The 17,819-nt window shown below is 43.8% G+C and overlaps 2 protein-coding genes across 5 annotated transcripts in view; both read right to left on the reverse strand.

Moving 5' to 3' along the window:
* Positions 1–1,476, reverse strand: part of RfC38 (replication factor C subunit RfC38) — a 9,459-nt gene extending 7,983 nt beyond the window's left edge. The window contains exons 1-2 of one of the 4 annotated variants that reach the window (XM_065441731.1): positions 1,279–1,476; positions 361–566 (exon numbers count right to left, since the gene is read on the reverse strand). In XM_065441731.1, coding sequence (XP_065297803.1) covers positions 361–566; positions 1,279–1,365 — 293 coding nt within the window. In that variant the 5' untranslated portion in view covers positions 1,366–1,476. Of the gene's footprint in view, positions 1–360; positions 567–891; positions 1,136–1,170 lie in introns of those variants that run through there. The other 3 variants (XM_065441734.2, XM_065441733.1, XM_065441732.1) reach the window with 3 other exon arrangements.
* Positions 1,477–8,560: 7,084 nt separating this feature from the next.
* On the reverse strand, positions 8,561–16,013 carry LOC135909698 (mitochondrial ornithine transporter 1). Its single transcript, XM_065441735.1, has 6 exons — positions 15,827–16,013; positions 15,588–15,719; positions 14,568–14,967; positions 11,811–11,983; positions 11,274–11,423; positions 8,561–8,763 (listed from the first exon to the last, which is right to left on the reverse strand). The coding sequence occupies exons 2-6, from the start codon at positions 15,709–15,711 to the stop codon at positions 8,639–8,641; spliced, it is 972 nt and encodes a 323-aa protein (XP_065297807.1). The 5' UTR covers positions 15,712–15,719; positions 15,827–16,013; the 3' UTR covers positions 8,561–8,638.
* Between the last annotated feature and the right edge of the window lie 1,806 nt (positions 16,014–17,819).

Consider the following 17,819-nt stretch of genomic DNA (forward strand, 5'->3'; position numbering starts at 1 on the left):
GCTCTTTTTACTTCAAGTAGATCGCAAGCCATTTTCTTTAGATATAAGAATGAGCTTTCCACTAACTCGCAAATGATTTCGACAGTACAGATAACAAACAGGTATGGAAAGAAACAGAGAAACATTCGTTATTGTTTTTTCCCCTCATGTATGCACTGCATGAAATCGGCTGTCTTGAATTGCAAGAAGTAATTGAGTAATTGTGCTTGGGACTAAGGCGCAAGATATTTACACTTGCACATGCACCAAGTATTTGACCTGAGCTTTCATAACTGGAGGCGCCAAGTCAAATACTGCCTTTTGCTTCATGTGGTTGCCATCACCTAAAGTAGTGCCAGAGCTGTAGCCAGTGGTACTCACCTCGGATTCACCTCAATGTGGTAGTTGCTTGCAACAGTGACAATCTCTATCTTTTTCTTGGATGGTGTAACAAAGTTCTGATGCTCTATCCTCAGCCTCTCCACTCCAGCACCATACAGCTCTCGCAGGACACACATAATTCGTGTCTTCTTTCCGGCTCCGGACGGTCCATATACAAGCAGGTGTGGAAAGTCGCCGCCGTGGACCTGACAAGTGAAAGCAAATAGTCATATATATATAATGACAAGTGAACGTAGCAATAACGACTGATGAAGGTAGTCATAGTGAGAGAGAGCGGCATACAAGAGAAAGTCAAGAAAGTCGCCGTCGTGGACTCGACGAACAGAAGTCAAACTGTCATACAGGCAAGTCTGCCACTAGACGCTGCACTAATTTAAGCAATAAATTGCCAGCGGTCTCAAACTAAGCACTGCATTTCAATGGCTTGAAAACGCTGTTTCGCATTCCGGGAAGTCTATTCGTTTAACCATCGCGGTGCTAAGGTTGGTTTTTATTGAAATGATCGCATACCGACTCTCGCGTTTTGCGAGATGAGTAGCAAGCGCTTTGTAAGCTCCTGTTGCCCTGCTCACTGGCTAAACTGTCCATGGCAAAAGTGATCACAACCTTAATCAAATGACAGCTCCCACAGATGTAGCAACAACGCGAGCACATAGTCCAAACCCGAGTTTCTCTTTTCAGACACCACTTAGCACACGGGAGTCAAGATCTTGCCTGCCTGCGCTGCGTCTGCAAGCGTTACTACTAACGCGGTTTGAAGTGCTACACATTTTATGCAATGTGTCTTACCCGCTATTCAATGTGATCGGAAGCAATGAAGAAAATAATCAGACAATGTATCCCGCACTTCGATTTTGAACATGGAAAACAGCGACGCACACCGTCGCACGCATTTACCAGTTTCTTCAAGTAGGCCGCCTGTTCCTGGTGGTAGTCGAGTTTCGAAAGGTTGGAAGGTCGATGTTTATCCACCCACAAGCTCATTTTCGTTACAGTCCAAGCGTCTGTTCCGTAAAATTCAACGCAGGAAACGCAAAATGCGCGCGAAAGGCGCCTGAGCAGCCGGCGACTATTTAGACGGGATGGCGCTGGATAAAAGACGTGCAAATAGTCCACCCATTGCAGGATCATCATCATCATCATCACTTTATGCGAACCACGACCTACTGGAACTCCAGACCTGCACAGATATCCGGCTTCTATGGGAGCAGCTTGCGCCCACTTTCGTTCAACCGACTGCCGTAGGTGGCGCTTTTATAACCTGTTCGTCTGCTACGCGGTGGGCGGTTGTGCGGCGTTGTAAGTAGTACGGCAGCTGTTGTGTTGCGACGAACTGCTTCTCTAGTTGACGATTTTTGCTAACACAGTGACAGAGATGTCACAAGGCTTTGATCGGTCACTTGGCTCCAAAAGTTGACTCCCCGAACCTAAAAAATGTCGGAGCGTGTAGTCCGCTGCTCTCTAAAATAGCGTCAAATAGCCGCTCCCACTGCCTTTTTCAAGGAGATTATTATAAATCGCATTGTGTATAGAGTTCGCAACGTACCCAACAGTTTCATTGTACACGTTGTAAAATTCGCGTCTGCGCTCTTTAGAAACTTGAAGCCACCGTAATGTTGGACGACAGAACGATTACCACTCATTTTAACTCTTAAAAGTTGTCCGTGAATGCGTCACGAGTTCAAAAAGTGAATTACGCACACAGCTGCACTGCGTACGTATCTTCAGCACCACCGTTATGCTGCCGCATACTACGCGAAAAGCTAGCTTTACAGTTTGAAAAGAGTTCCGTGACACGATTTTTAAGGCCTGCACTGCAGCACGTTTTAAAGCACTGGGATCGCTTAATTTTCTGCAAGCTTTCTAGTGAGCTAGACATCCAACGATATTAAAAACAAGATATGCTCACCTTCCCTTGAAACAGAATCGATCAGACTATTGCACATATCGGGTGAAGGACTTACTAGTGAATACTTTTACTATACTTTTACCAGATCATCTTCCTTTCACTATGGCACACAGTAGTAAATCCTAACGTCATCTACGACATTAGGCTGTCTGTAATAAACTAAAGAAAGCTAGATTATCCTATGAATCTTTTAAAACAATTTTCCCAGTCTCTTAAGGAGGCTAGGAAAGGGAAATTTATGCCGTTGATCTAGCATTGCAGCGGCCACCTAGCTATGCTCGTTGTTTACATTTCTTGCATCGCTCATCCTCTTCTAGTTTCACTATTCAAACGCAAAGCATTCGCAAATATGTCTTCTTTTGTATATTTGTGAATTTATTCATTTACCGCCAAAACAAGCGCTTTGTGCCTGCCGAAATGGCAAGACAAGCGCTGAACAGATCGCAGAAGCAGACGACAGCTAACAGGTTATGACTAGCGCCACTCTGCTCGTACGTTCTTTCCCTAGCGGCAAAAGGGGCGAACTAGACCAGGCGTGCTGGAGGAGGGAGATCTGTGCAGGTCTGTAGTTCAGTAGGTCGTGATGCGAACGATGTAGATCAATGTGGATGGCGCCCTTTCGTCCCGTTGAGCATCGGCGAATGATTGGCGCCCCTAAGCGAAAGCGCGCGAACGCGTTCGTAGTCGTCTTCATCCTCAGCTGGCCCCGATGCTAGCCGAAAAAAAAAGTGTCCGTCGGACACGACTAAATACGCGACAATGTTACCGTGTACAGCAAAATAACATCTGCTGGAGTTCCACATCTTAGTTTGCCCCAGTTCCCTCTCTTCGAGAAGGGTTAACTTGCATCACAATTTGCACCAGTTGTCTCGGTGATATATTGCCTGATGCCATAAAAAAGGCATTGGCCAAAAGTATGATCTGCCTCGTACAAGTGGCGACCTCTCTCAAAAGAACCCACGCCCACGCGACAACCACGCGCTGCCTCAATTGCCGCGTGAGTAGCGCCCAAGAAGGTTTAAGCAATTTTTTTAAAAAAACCTCCTTGGGCGCTACTCACGCGGCAATGGAGATCGCGATAGCCAGGTAGCGCGTGGTTGTCGCGTGGGCGTTCACATTCTACCATGGGAAACCCAATGCAGACAGAATGCTAGCGAATGAATTTCGTTGGTTGCACTCATCACAAACTCGAAACCATCACCGCCATGTACTACACCATGATTGAGCAGCTGCACTACTTGTGGATCTCCACACTTGACATTCGCACCCTTCTGGCACGTATCACATTCTACGGCATGCCTTTGTAGTTTGCCTTGCGGAAGCATGCATGAATCCCAAACAGCTGCTCAAAATCATGGATTATGATTACTGCTGTGGCGCTCGCAGAGACCACAAATGAGCGACAGGAGTGGCTGTCTATTTGTGCACGGGTCTATCTGAAATACCCATCAAAGCCTTCGGTATGTCTGATGAAGTTGGTGAACTGTATGCCACAAAGTTGGACAACGGCCAGCTGGTAGTGACTGTCTACTTTACGCCTATTGCACTCACCAAATATGTACTTTCTGTGCCTTGCATTAACCGCACATCGATCCACACCGATGCTAGTAGTGGAAGACTTTAATGTAGATAAAAGCAAACGAGAACTTCCTACTACTTATTCATGAGAACACCTTGTACTTCTCCATTGTAACTCCTCCCACTGCTGTGACGATCTCGCAAAGCACTTGCATAGACCTCATCTTTGAGAACCAGGCATTGATGCAGAATGTATGTGTGCAAAAGAAATATTGATCTCTAACTGCACATAAATACATGTGTCTTTCAAGTTCTTTGCCTCAATGTATAGCAGAATGAAAACCTGTATATAGCTGCAGTCAAATTTTGCATTAAAGTATTGTAATTGACGGTGACATTTTTGGTTAGCTTTGCTGCATGCAGATTAGAATTAGTAGATAATCACTAAAGTATTAGATCGCCTATGGTTAGGCTCTTTGGCAACGGAGAGGAGTTAGTAGATGCCCTGCATGTCCATTCGTTCAGGATCCAGCTATTTATCCTCTGAGTAATTGTGCTGTGCTTTTACACCGAGATGACAAACCTGGGTTGTCACAGCAAGGACATGGAACCAACACACACAACAAACAGATGGGTAGAGCAGGCACTTAAACATTCTTGTAGACAGGCGAGGCCTGCATGCACGTTTAGCATGCATGCTTCAACACCCTGTCAGATTCATGCGACAGACATCCGACAAGTCTTCCAGAGATGTACACGTACAGTGCAGTCTAGCTATTAAAGGGAACATGCAAATGAGGAACACAGGCAAATATCTGTTTCTGGCAAGCCTAAACCTGGCTTTGCAGCAACAAACTTTTAACTAACATTAGTTCCTCAACAAGCTAATTACAGAAACTCCATGCTAACAATCTAAAATTACTCTACAAGGGGCTTATCAATATGGACGGAGTTCTACATGCTCTTACAGTGTACAGTAGAATCTCGATGATACGAATCTCACGGGGTCACGAAAAATATTCGTATCAGCCGAAATTCGTATCATCGAAACAATTAAAACTAGCTAAATCAAAGAGTCAGTGGTGAACTCACTCAGACACACGTACGTAAAAAGGATTTATTTCTTGTAGAAAATTCTCTAATGTCCTCTGCCTCTTATTCTTTGTCAGGTCAATTAGCAGGCTTTGTTCAAATCCATAAAAACGCGCGCACGTGTCGTCGCTGATTTCGTTCGCGCACGCCTCAGAACTTAGCGCGCATGCAGCGTTTCAGCCGCCGGTGGTGGGTCCTTCGCCGTCGCCCACGTCTAACACAAAGAACGCGGCCCGAAGCACAGCAGCCACTCCGTCCAATGGCACGCGGAAAATGAAGAAAAGCACAAAAGCAACACAAGTGCCACCGCTTCAAACTCTTCGCGCCCAGTCGCGGCCTCCGCGCTGTCCGGCGCCGCATCCGCGCCTCCGCACCAAAAGAGAGAGGGAGAAATCGCGTAACTGCGCACTGTTCTGTTTCGCTGCCATCGGCGGGGCTCATGCTCGCGGTCGCGTCCATCCGTGCGCTGGAATCGTGCCAACTGTGGTCCCTCCTCCGCGCAGCGGCGCAACCTCCTCCCCTCCTTAGCAACCGGCGCGCCGGTCAGGGGTGCAGCTGCGCATAGCAACCGTGACGTCACACAGTAGCGGTAGAACGGGCGCGCGCGCGTCGGCGGTGGCACTGCCGCTCCTTCGCCAGCCGTTTCGTTGCAGTCGAGTGAGAGGCCCGTGTTGCGCGCCATGCGGTTCGGGGAAGCGCCAGCGGACGCCGGATTCCCCCAACACCAAACGCCAGAAGAACAAGGAGCGAATGCGCATGCCACGAATGAACATGTCACCAGATGCGAAAGCAAGGGAGGCAGAAAACAAACGCCAACAGCGACTGATTAGATCGCCGGGTATCAAAGGCAGGGAAGCAGAACGAAAGCGGCAGCAGCGACAGGCGATATCGCCGAACACCAAAGCGAATGAATTGGAGCGCAGACGGCAGCAGCGTCTGGCTTTCGCCAAGCACACTTTCAAATTTCCAATGTGTTCGGTAATTTTCGTATCAACCGACGCGGGTCGAAAATTGATTCGTAACAACCATTCTCTAACACGTTGCAAAGTAATGGGGCTCGGCCGGGACCACAGAAAAATTCGTATCATCCAGAAATTCGTATCAGCCATGATCGTATCATCGAGATTCCACTGTATTGACGTTTCCATGAGCAGCCACAGCTAGCTAAAGGACACTAAAAGTATGAGCTGTAGTGCCATGTTCCTTTATATGTACTGTAAAGTCAAAGTATCCCTGAATGGGCAAGTTGGTGCACCATATTCTTGTCTTGCTTTAGCACAACCCAGTTTGAGTATGAAGGAAGAGGACAGATGACATGATAGCGCTCATCCTGTCACCTGTCCTTTTCCTTCATACTCGAACTGAGTTGCACTAAAGCAAGACAAGAATATGTAAGATCATCATTAGCTCAGTTAAGTTGATTATAGCAGTTATAGGTGTAGTGTACTAAAGATAGACCACTTTATTACCTGTTCTCTGACAAAAGCCTTGCGCCAGCTGACTCCATCTCATGCGTGAAAATTTCCTATGTTTATCAGACCACCTAATTCTCTGCTGTCCTCAACTGCCCTTCCCTTATCTTGGTACCCATATTTTGTTTAACTTTCATAGACAATTCATTTTCTTCCCTATGCATTATTACATGGCAAGCCCGAATCCGGTTCTTTGTCCTAATGTCAACTACAGTACTGGCTACCCTTGTATGCTTTTTAATCAAAACTGCTTCCATTGCTCATTTTGCAGTCCTTAACTTTTAAAGCTTCTTTGTTAACTTCCAAGTTTCTCCCTCGTATGTTTGCACTGGTATAATGCAGTGATCGTACACTTTTCTTTTCAATAATAGCAGGAAGCTGTCATACAGTACCTGTCATGGCCTGGTAATGCTTGCCGTATGCGCTTGAACCCATTTTTATTTTTCTGTCAATTATCTTCTCATGATCAGGATTCCCAATAAGTAATTGTCCGAGATAATACATATTCTTGCACAGGTTCTAGACGCTGACTGCCATTCACTGTACAATTTCCTGTTGCCAACACACAGCAGCAGTACTTACTCTTCAACACTATTGTACTGCAGGGCCTGCAGTACGATATAACATATGGTCAGAGCTGCACTTCGAAGGAAGTTGTAGATCATTCACAACTCAAATATGTTTATTTTGAATACATGTGAAACACAAAAATACTCACAACATGACAGGCACAGGGCCAAATCTAATAGGGTTTTTTAGCACATTTAAAGTGTAGTGAATGAGGAAAGTAGAGTTTATATTTTAGGCCCAGTTTTCTACAATTACCAGAAATAGCAAAACTAATCATCTGCATCAGGAAGACAATTATTCTGCATGACGTTGGTTCCTAAATAGCACAAAGGTCATTACCTTTTGTATGTTGCATTCGAGTGGCCTATTAGAGAGACTAGTTCTCAAGAACGTCCCCAACCTTCTCTATTTATTTTTCATACCTTTACTTTTTCTCTTCTATTCTTTCATTTCACCTTACCCTTCCTTCAGCGCAGGGTAGCAAACCAGAATCTTCTCCGGTTAACCTCCCTGCCTTTCCCACCCCGTTTATCTCTCTCTCTCATTTTTTGTACAAAACTCTATACTAAATAGTACCTGTGCAAAATTTATGCAACCAACACAATAACTTTGCATTAAAGCATTGAAAGTGAGGTTTTTCCCGGCTCTCATATGCAAGAAATTAGGTCTCTAAATGCAAACTCCATTTTCTACCAGTCTCTAGGTCGAAATGCAATCAGCATCAAGTGAACAATTTCTGGGTAGTTATTTTTTTCATTCATGTATGTTTGGGTAGAAGTGAACTACGAAAAGCTTTCTCCATGTCACCTCGTGAAGGATCGGCTATCAGTTGATTTACAAGGTGCCATGTTCGAACTACAGCCTCCATCAATGTCATGATGCACAATACACACATTTGCTTGCTGCAGTATTACAGCTGAAAGCCCTCAGTAATCTTACCTTTTAGCACTCCATTGCTTTAGCACACATATGAAGTGCAGAACACATTATGTTGTTTGCAAATGTGACTGTAAGATATGCTTTGTCCATATGGAGACTCAGGCTCTCAGCCGTATACAAAAGGTCATAATTCACACTGGTCTGTGCCCACCAGACTGAGCTAATTAGCTGTCCCTCTGTTAGCTCCTTTCACAGAATCTACTGTCCAATTAACATGTCTACTACCATGAAGTCCAGATCTGGTGTGACACGATTCACCAGTGGGCTACATGTCATATGCTTCAGGTGAGCTGTGATCCACCAAAGCATTACCATTGGGACACAACACTTCTACAGACATTGGGGGTTCTTCATGCTCATAAGCAACTAGGTTTAGCAAGCTTAATTTTGTTTTGTTTTGTTTTCTGCGAACTTTCTGCAATGACGCACTTTCGCAATACTAAATGGACATGTTTACTTACTCCCACAGTGCGTTTTACTTGACCCACCAGCAACTTGGAGTACAATAGAGACAGGTATTAGAACAAAGGTTCAGTTGGTTCAATACCATGTTGTGCCGCTTTCGTACAGTCTGTACAGTGCATACACTGTGGCAGCTTGCATGCATTGTAAATGCCACAGCCTATGCAAGAGAGCACAGGCATCACCCTGAGGCCAAAGAAGTACAAACACAACTAGCTGCAACATCAACGATAGTACACATATATCTTTATAGTTGTTCCATTCACATACACAACGATAACAACAGAACAATTTCTTATTCAATGCCAAAAGCAGAGTTTAGTGTTTTCCTGGTGTACTCATATGCAAGAAAAAGGGCTCCAGTTGCTGGAAATGTTCTCAACAATGTTGGTCCCAATCCATTGTAAAGGGCTAGAACACCTGAAATTAAGAAAGAACTGTGTCACAAGGCAACAAGAAGCAATGTCCTCTTTTGTTCATTCTTTTCTTGTAACTACATAGCATTAAATTAGTTCTACCAAGAAACACCTCAGCACCTTCATGCACAGCTGCTAGCAATTCAAGTACAGACAGGAACAAAACTTGACATATATAGGTGTTGCAAAAAATACTAATTTCCTGTTCTGGCTTGCTGAGTGGAATCAAGAGGCACAGCTTATACACTTGAGTGCATTCATGTTTCGTAATCATTACACCACATGCAACAAGATAAAAACAAAATGTGCTTCTGTTTTTACTACAATAATACCGTAAAGACTCGCGTAATGAACATAAGTTTTTCAAAAGAAAACAGAGGCAAAGGTTGGGGGTAAGTTTATTATGCAGGGTAAACTTTATGGGAACTTTTTCAAAACAGCAAAATTTCAAAACTAAGACTGTAATGATTTGAAAAATGGACCTTTGCAGTGAAAAATACATGCACACCATTTGCAAAGTGCAACTGCATTTTTACTGCACTTAAACCCAAGCGATCAACAGACTCGCGAATTCTGTGCACTGCACACATTGCATCGCGCCCTTTCCTATTTCGAAAAGGTAAAGTTGCTGTACATTGCAGAGAGTAGTTGCAAGTTTTTGCTCTTAAGTCTGCGAGGTGCTCTTGAGCAGGCACTGGCAGTAAGAACAGACTGAGTTGGGCTGAGCGTCATCGTGCTCGCTCTTTCCGCTTCTGCTTGCTTGTTACAAGTTTTCTCACGTAATGGCTTTGCTGTCAGCTTCTCCGTCATCAAACCTACCGCCCCTGACGGTGTGCCACCCCGTATGTGGATATGCAGCCTACATGTGTTAGCTGTAGAATTTCGTTTATGGGATTTCAGCTTTTCTCGCGAGGCATTATTATTTCCAACACAGCGATCGGCACCGAGATTAAGTGCGCTTGCATTAAGCACATGTATGAGAGTAAAAGATTCCACTCTCCCAGAAAGGCTACAACATGGCCGTTCGATCGTGGAACTGTACAGGACCAAAGTTGGGAGTGCAATTATTATGCGAGTATGTTCATTAGGCGCGCACATACAGTATTTAAATGCTACTATGTACCCGGTGTATGTAGCAACACTAGTGGCTTAGGTATTGCACTGCTAAGCCTGAAGGTGTGGGATCAAATCCTGACCATGGCGGCTGCATTTCGATGGGGGCGAAATACGAAAATGCCCGTGTACCGAGCGTCATGAACAGGTTACAGAACCCCAGGTGGTCGAAATTAATTCAGAGCCTCATAATCATATCGTGATTTTGGCATGCACGACCACCCAATTTAATTAACTTTTTTTTTGAAATGCTACTCTGGTGGTCATGGCTATGCCTATTAACTTACTCTTGCAAGCGATGCAGTAGCATCAGAAGTGGCAGTGAGAAAAACATAGCTGCTCACGATTCAGAACAGTGACCCGCCTTACAAAACCATACCCCATATGTCCATGCCACCACTCACTATTTGCCATTCATTAAGGGGGGGATGGTAGTATAAATGGGTCAGACTGTTTCTGGCACTGTCTTGTAAAAACTACTGCACATGATAATCAGAAATTTTGCATGCTGAGTGGAAGCATAACCCGTCAACCCTTCAGATGGAGTTTAAGGTTTCAATGTACCTTTTCTCAGAAACTATGGACAGGCTGACAATTTAATTTGCCAGGTAAATTCCACGAATTGCTGTTTTCAAGCTGAACAAAACAAATTTTTGTTTGTACAGGCACTATTTGAGAAAAAAATATTCTTCACAGTTACCATTACTTAAAAGGTGAGAACATTGAGATTAATTTTTTTTTTTGCCAGTAAGACATTAAGAATGCTTTAATATTTTAGGTTAAAATTGTTAACAATAGAATTCCCTGGAAGCTGTAAATGTTTGACTGTAATCTGGCGAGAAAACACAGGTAAAATTCAGCAAACATCAACAATCCAGTCGCATGGACACAATACACTACAGAAGCCACTCACTATCAATATTTGCAGAGACAGCTAACAAACATGTGATAAACTAATGTATTTTGCATATGAAGGCACATTAGTCAATAAAACCTGAAAGTATACAGACTGAAACAGCTAATACAACATGAAAACATAAACAGCATGTTTTTAAATACCAGGGTGCATGGCCTTGGAGCCATTTTTATATGGCTTGGTGTGGTCATCCACACTCACTGTTGCACTGCCATGTTCCTCAGGTTTTGTACAGTTTTTGTATGCTAAAACTTAGACAGATTATAAGATGCTGACAGATTTATGACTAGTCATTTTTAAGCTGCAGACATTACTAAAACACACAGACGAGACAAACAAGAAAAATAAAATGAGTGCTTCTTGTACATACATTGCCTTAATATAGTTTCATCTTTATGTTTTAACAATGCCTGCAGCGCTGATATCTGCCATTGTTACATACCAACTATAGCCCCTAAAGCAGCTTTGGTGGACTGTTAACTCACCTTCAGTACGTAATATAGATCTCGCTACAGACAGAGCCGGCTCATTGGATCCAGAGATCTGAATGCGAGATTTGATAACATCAGCAGGGAAGATAGAGAGCCAAAGGCACGTGCCACCTATACCACCACTAATGATAGTTCTGGCAACACCTGTTGATAAAAAAAAAAAAGGAACAGAGGTGAAGTTAGACTGATACAGGATTTACTGGACTAAAGGTAAAGCTAAATCAACATAGGAATCATAGCTAAACTAGTAATGCTACCTCAATCAAAGCATGAAATGTACATGTACAGCGAGACTGAAACCAAGTGGGCTTGAAAAGGACCATGTAGCAATCCTTCATCAGCATTGTATTCAATTTGCATTGACTGAAGAATGCTCGAAAGCTCCCATGGGACAGGAGCCCAAAGCAAGAAGAAACATTGCACACATTCGCACACACATTGCGAAAGAACAGAGCCAATTATTGTTGGCTTTTCATGAGTATGCCACAAGACAGTGCAAGTTCAGAGCTAGTGACTGCAAACCAGGCTCACCTATTTCATCTTTCGTCTTTCCTGGTGGTGTGAGTAAGTAACGAGCTCCCTCATAGCCTCCAAAGAAGCAGAAGTATCCAGGCATCTCCCTGACAAGTGTAGCTGAAAAACCTTTGAAAAATCCGAAGAAGCCATCTTGTCTGTAGATTTGCCTGGTAAGCTGCCACGTTCCACTGCAAGGTAATGTAAAAACCACTCTTGTGTCAAAAATATGATCAAGAAAACCGAAATGATTACATGTCGAAGTACCATAGAGCTTTCAGTTCACATGAGTACAACTGACAAATAGTTATGAAATACTACAGTAACTTAACTTCAAGAAATGGATGGTGAAACAAATACTGCTCAGCATTTACAGTTGAAATGGAAGAATGACAATAAAGTATGGCAAGCTAACTAAGAACAATTCAATGAAGCACTTCAGTGTTAGATTGTATCAAAGGGTACTATATTCATCATAAGCCAAACATACCAAACAACCTGTCTGACCTAAGTAGCAGCAGCCACGAGACAAAAGAAGCTTGAGAACGTTCCTCGCTGCATGCTACATATGCAGACAGGTGTGCATTTCATCACAGCATTTCCTAGGAGTTTTTTTCTCTCCACAAAGTCTCGTTAATGTATTGGGAGCTCTAGATACATTTTGCACAACTGCCATCTGCACTATATAGTTTTTTTTTTACTTTAAACAAAATGCTTAAAAATCGCCCATGGCATGTAGCACATTTCTGCTTCTTGAGCTGGATTACTCAAGACGGTGAACATTATTTGCACAAGAAATCGAAACGCATAGTCAACTGATTACCAAGATCTTACTAATTAAGTTTTATGCTATGTGCTTTAACACACATATTGCAATTTATCAATTGTAGCCAGTGAGCTTAAATTCATATTTACTTGGAACAAATTCTGAGGATGACATCACTTTTAAGACAGGTCGTCCCAGAGTGTGTGATGAAATGCATTGGTGCTCGTCATTTTTGAGCTACAATGCAAAAAAGAAGTTTTGTTAGAAAGGGAAAGTGGTCCAACAGTGCTTTTGTCTCAAGTTTGACAGAACTTAGTTATCTCAAAATTGGTGCTAGTGTTAAAATTTGTTCGAAGTGAATGTTTCTTGTGAAATCACTGACTTCAATTCATAAATTGCAATGTGTGCGCTAAAGTAGCTAGTTAAAAAAAGGGAAAGTGAAATTTTGTTAATGAGTCAATTATGCATTTTTTATTTCTTGAGATCCTAATGTCACAGAAGAAGGACGTGCAAGCGCTACTGCGCTTATTGCGATCCATCGGCCTTTGTGAACCTTTCCTCTGCTATTCCTCTTCGTCTCTCTCTCTGTCTGTCTGTCGGTCCATCTGTCTGTCGGTTTATCTGTCTGTCTGTCTGTCTGTCCATTTATTTCTTGTGCAAATGTCTGTCTCTTCAAGTAATCCAGCTTAATGGGTAGATTTGTGCTACATATGCCACAGGTGATTAAAAAAAATTCTGTTAATGTTAAAAAGACCACCAGGAATACATAACTTTTAAATTTATTCGTATTATAAATTAATTCATGAACATGTAGAACAACAGTCATGCTCTTGATAGTCACTGAGCCACTAAAATGGGTGAAAATATATTTTAGCTCAACAACCTGGTAGTTGTATAAAGCACCAAACTCGCTGAAAATTGTTTGTACAAAATGTATGCTATATGGTCGTACAGTACTGGTTCAATCAGCATCTGATACAAGGTCTTCACTGACATGGTATGTGTACACATCGCAATATTTCTTTTTCTTTAAACATTAAGACTGCTCTGCAAACAAGTCATTATATTTTTTAAACCATAATTTTGTCTTGCATTTCTAGTTAACTGCATCTCCAACTGATCTAAATGTTCAGTAATAAGAGGTAACCCCTTCCTTGGCTTGGACGATCTGGGTTCATCCACACATTTCTGGTACAACGACGAGCACAGCTTGTCCATCAGTGGTACTTTGCATTTTACAGTAATGCCATGGACAACCTTAGTTTTGTCTCATTGCTAAGGTAGTGCTTTTGGTAGATGGCAGCACACAACCATTAGGGATATCGCACAAAGGAGCAAATTTATCCTTTCCGAAGAGGTAAAACGTATAAGCAACTGGGGTCATTAAAATTATTTGGGTGATTTTGGTCAGAATAGGGAATAATAGAATGACACGGAAGGGGTTGTTGATGAATAATAGAATGACACGGAAGGGGTTGTGTGATGTTAGAATACGATGACTTTATATAAAAAGGTCAGTCAATCAGTACCACGGTGTAAGAGTGCTCTTACACCGTGATCAGGACAGACAGCTGTACCAAGCTGTCCTCTAAACTTTTCAACATGCCCAGCACAGCTTAAATATTTTATTCTGTTGCATGAAATGGATGTATCCTGTGTCACAGAATAAGGACATCTTCTGCAATCACGTAACATCGACAACATGTCATTTCAAGTATAAAGCTTTAAGTAAGGTCTGTGGCATTTTTTTAACATTTCATGTATTTCATGCATTTTGTACTTCTGATAAATGCCCTACCTAAACTTACTTTACAGTTTTGTTCTGCGACACAGGATGCACTTGCTTCACGGAACAAATTAAGCTGTGCCAGGCTAGTCAAATAGTTTAGACGACAGCTGGGCACAGACGATGCAGGCTCGTCCATTTAAAAGTTGAAAGGATGCCCGGATTGAAAAAAGATGACCCAACCAAACACACAAAATATGAAAGGAATGCAGGCGCAACTCACATGCCAGCCTGATTGGTGGCCCCTTTCACTTGAGCACTTTCTCGCATCGACTGCAACTTGCACTTGACTAGCTCTGTGGGGCAGAGGGTGAGCGAGGAAAAGAAAGCGGCAAGGAAACCTGCCGAGGCGTTGTCCAAGGGGCTCAGTTCCTGCACGGTGGGCTTCCGAACCAATTTCTGCACAACCCTTTGGCACACTCCGTACGCACAGAAGAGAACTGAATTCTCTGCTACATTGGCCACCAGGGCGGGTACGGTTCCAGCATACAAGCCCCGCACACCATCCTGAGAAAGAGTTTTCTGGAAGCACTTCACGCTGCTGGGGTACAACTCGGGGAAGGTCTGCATCTTCACTTTGATTGTGTCAAGCGGCTGACCGACTGCCACGGTGGCAGCGCCACCTGTCAGGTGAAAAAGACACGAGCATGAGATAAGCACATGCACTTATAAATTGGACAGGTCAGCACGTATGGGCAACCGTACTCTAAACCATTCTGTATGCGAAAGCAAAACTGCACGAAAGTTTGCTAGCTGGGGATCGTTCATTGGACGCCGGCCGGCAACCGGAAATGGCAAATTTTCTCGTGACATTTTGAAAAAATATATATATAGAGAAACATCAACTTCGATGTTGGTTGTTGGGGAAGTGACACCATATCTTATGCAAGAACATTCCCGCAAAAGTAATATGAAACAATCAGCGACTACGCATGCAGTTGACAAGACACTTCAGGCCACGTAATTCGGCATATGCAGCTTGGCTCATTGTTTTTTTTTTTTCAGTTCTTATATTTAAAGTATAATGTATAGAACGAATACATTCCGCGAAGCGCCGACTTTCAGTATGCAAATCGGGCTATTTGCACTCAATTAACATCATCGTGTGGTTCCCTGGCTTTGACACACTGCTGCACATGACAACAGAACGATGGGAGTGGCAGATAAACTATACATGGGGCGGCAATCATGTCCTGCAGTACAACTTTATACGTCGGTAGGATTGCATAACCTCGTCGCTTACCTGCGGTTCCAGCGACCAAGTCGACTGCTGCTGCTAAGTAATGCTTGTACACCGTTCCTCCTATCTCCGGGTGATCGCGAAGCTCCTGGAGGTCATGCAGCTCGGTCGGAAGCGGGTTAGACATGCTGTCCGCTGAAATGAAACCGAAGATGAGCAGTGGCGGCGATCCGTACGGGTTGTCCGCACGTCCGGAAGGACGTGCAGCCCGTCCGTACAGAAGCACCGAGTGAAGCACTTACGTTTTGTCTCACCGATGTAGAAGGCAGCGCTCTCTGTGCCTGCTTTAATAACTATGCTGGTCACGGAAACGTGCTTGCCGCATTACTCAAAAACCTTCGCATTGACACGGCTTCCACGGCGCTGAGCGCATGAGACCGGCGGCAGCGAGCGAAGCGGACGGACCACATGCGCGTGGCGGGAAGTGAACTCGTAAACGATAGATGGCGCACGATTCGTGAGAAGAAGTGTGCATATTATACACAGGGTGGCAGCACATGTCAAGCGTTAGCTATTTCCCGCTAAATTTAAACGTATTAATCGTAGGTGTTCCCGGCTAGCGCTCTTTTCGGTTCTTTCAGGTCGCTTCGTTTTCACCTGGACTTCTAGTCGATCCTCAGAAACTCAAAAGAGATTGTGTGCAGGTGTGCAGCCAGGTAATGGCACATTACGCACCATGACCCCGCCCCCGAAATTTCTTTGATTGTATGCGGCCTGCCCCTCCTTCCCGAAAAACATTTCTGGAAGGGAAGGAGGAAAGAAGTGCTACACCGAATCTACCGTGCCCGGCAGATTCAGTGTAGAACCTCTTCACTGCTTGCTGCACAAGGCAGGGCAGCAGGCCGAAGTACCGATTGGAGACAGCCCCTTGGATAACACACACACACACACACACACACACACACACACACACACACACACACACACACACACACACACACACACACACACACACACACACACATATATATATATATATATATATATATATATATATATATATATATATATATATTAGTCATATAATGAGAAGCCAACAAACACTGACACCAAGTACAACATAGGGGAAAGTGCATGTGCTTAATAAATGAAATAAAGTAGTGATAAATTAATGGAAATTCGTGACGCCTGCGTTCTCGTGACGCCTGCGTTCTCGTGACGCCTGCGGCAAAAAAAGACGTTCCACGTCCGCCTGCCAAGGTCTGTGAGTGGGGGCGCTGGCTAATACTCCTAGGGTTCTACTAGTACACATAAATACCCAAGAAAAGTGGATGGGGAAGCGCCGTCGCGGTAGCTCAATTGGTAGAGCATCGCACGCGACATGCGAAGGTTGTGGGTTCGGTTCCCACCTGCGGCAAGTTGTTTTTTCATCCACTTTAATTTCCATTAATTTATCATTACTTTATTTCATTTATTAAGCACATGCACTTTCCCCTATGTTGTACTTGGTGTCAGTGTTTGTTGGCTTCTCATTATATGACTAATAAATATCGGGTCCCTCGGTTAACCCCCTTTCTTGTCGTCTGCTCTCGCATTTAAGTTGCGGCTAGCGCGGAAACCTGCAAGGTGTTGCGTATCACTGCCATATTTGGGCGAGTAGACCGCAAAATTGTGCTCACATCTGTCGTTGAAGCTTACAGATAAGTTGCGATTACCAAAGCATCGAACCAATGTGATTCTTATGGTTTCTTTCCCACTTTCTGTATTTCTTTCTTTCTTTCTGAAGAACGGTGGATACGAGCACGGGATGATCACGCATGCGGGAAAGAATGCAATATGTTTTGTTTTTCTTTTCTTTCTTTCTATTCTTCTAATGCTTAGTTCTTGCAGGAAAGGGAGCAGAAATTTTGTGTATTGGCTGCGATCCCCGCTCTCCCTTGTTACCCCGTCTCCTCACCATCATCAGCCGCAACATGGAGGCACGGACATGTTACGAATAGTGTGCCTAAGCATATTATATATACGGGAATAATACGAGGAACGAATGGGTCCAGAAATGAGGTCTGGGTGCTGCCGCTTAGCTGCCTCAGATGGTTGGTGACTCCGATAGCTACGCTCATAAAGTTTTTTGCAATATTACCGAGGGGGAAATGGGGCGCCACCGTCTATGCGAGCTGCCGAACGTTCGCCAAGCCGCCATGATTACAGGGAACTGTAAGCCAGAATTCTTAAACATTTGTTTCAGAAAGTTGCTGCAGCCAGCCATGGGAATGCCGGGAAATATGGGCGTGCGAG

This window comes from Dermacentor albipictus, chromosome 3 (assembly GCF_038994185.2).
Source record: "Dermacentor albipictus isolate Rhodes 1998 colony chromosome 3, USDA_Dalb.pri_finalv2, whole genome shotgun sequence".
Taxonomy (NCBI): domain Eukaryota; kingdom Metazoa; phylum Arthropoda; class Arachnida; order Ixodida; family Ixodidae; genus Dermacentor; species Dermacentor albipictus.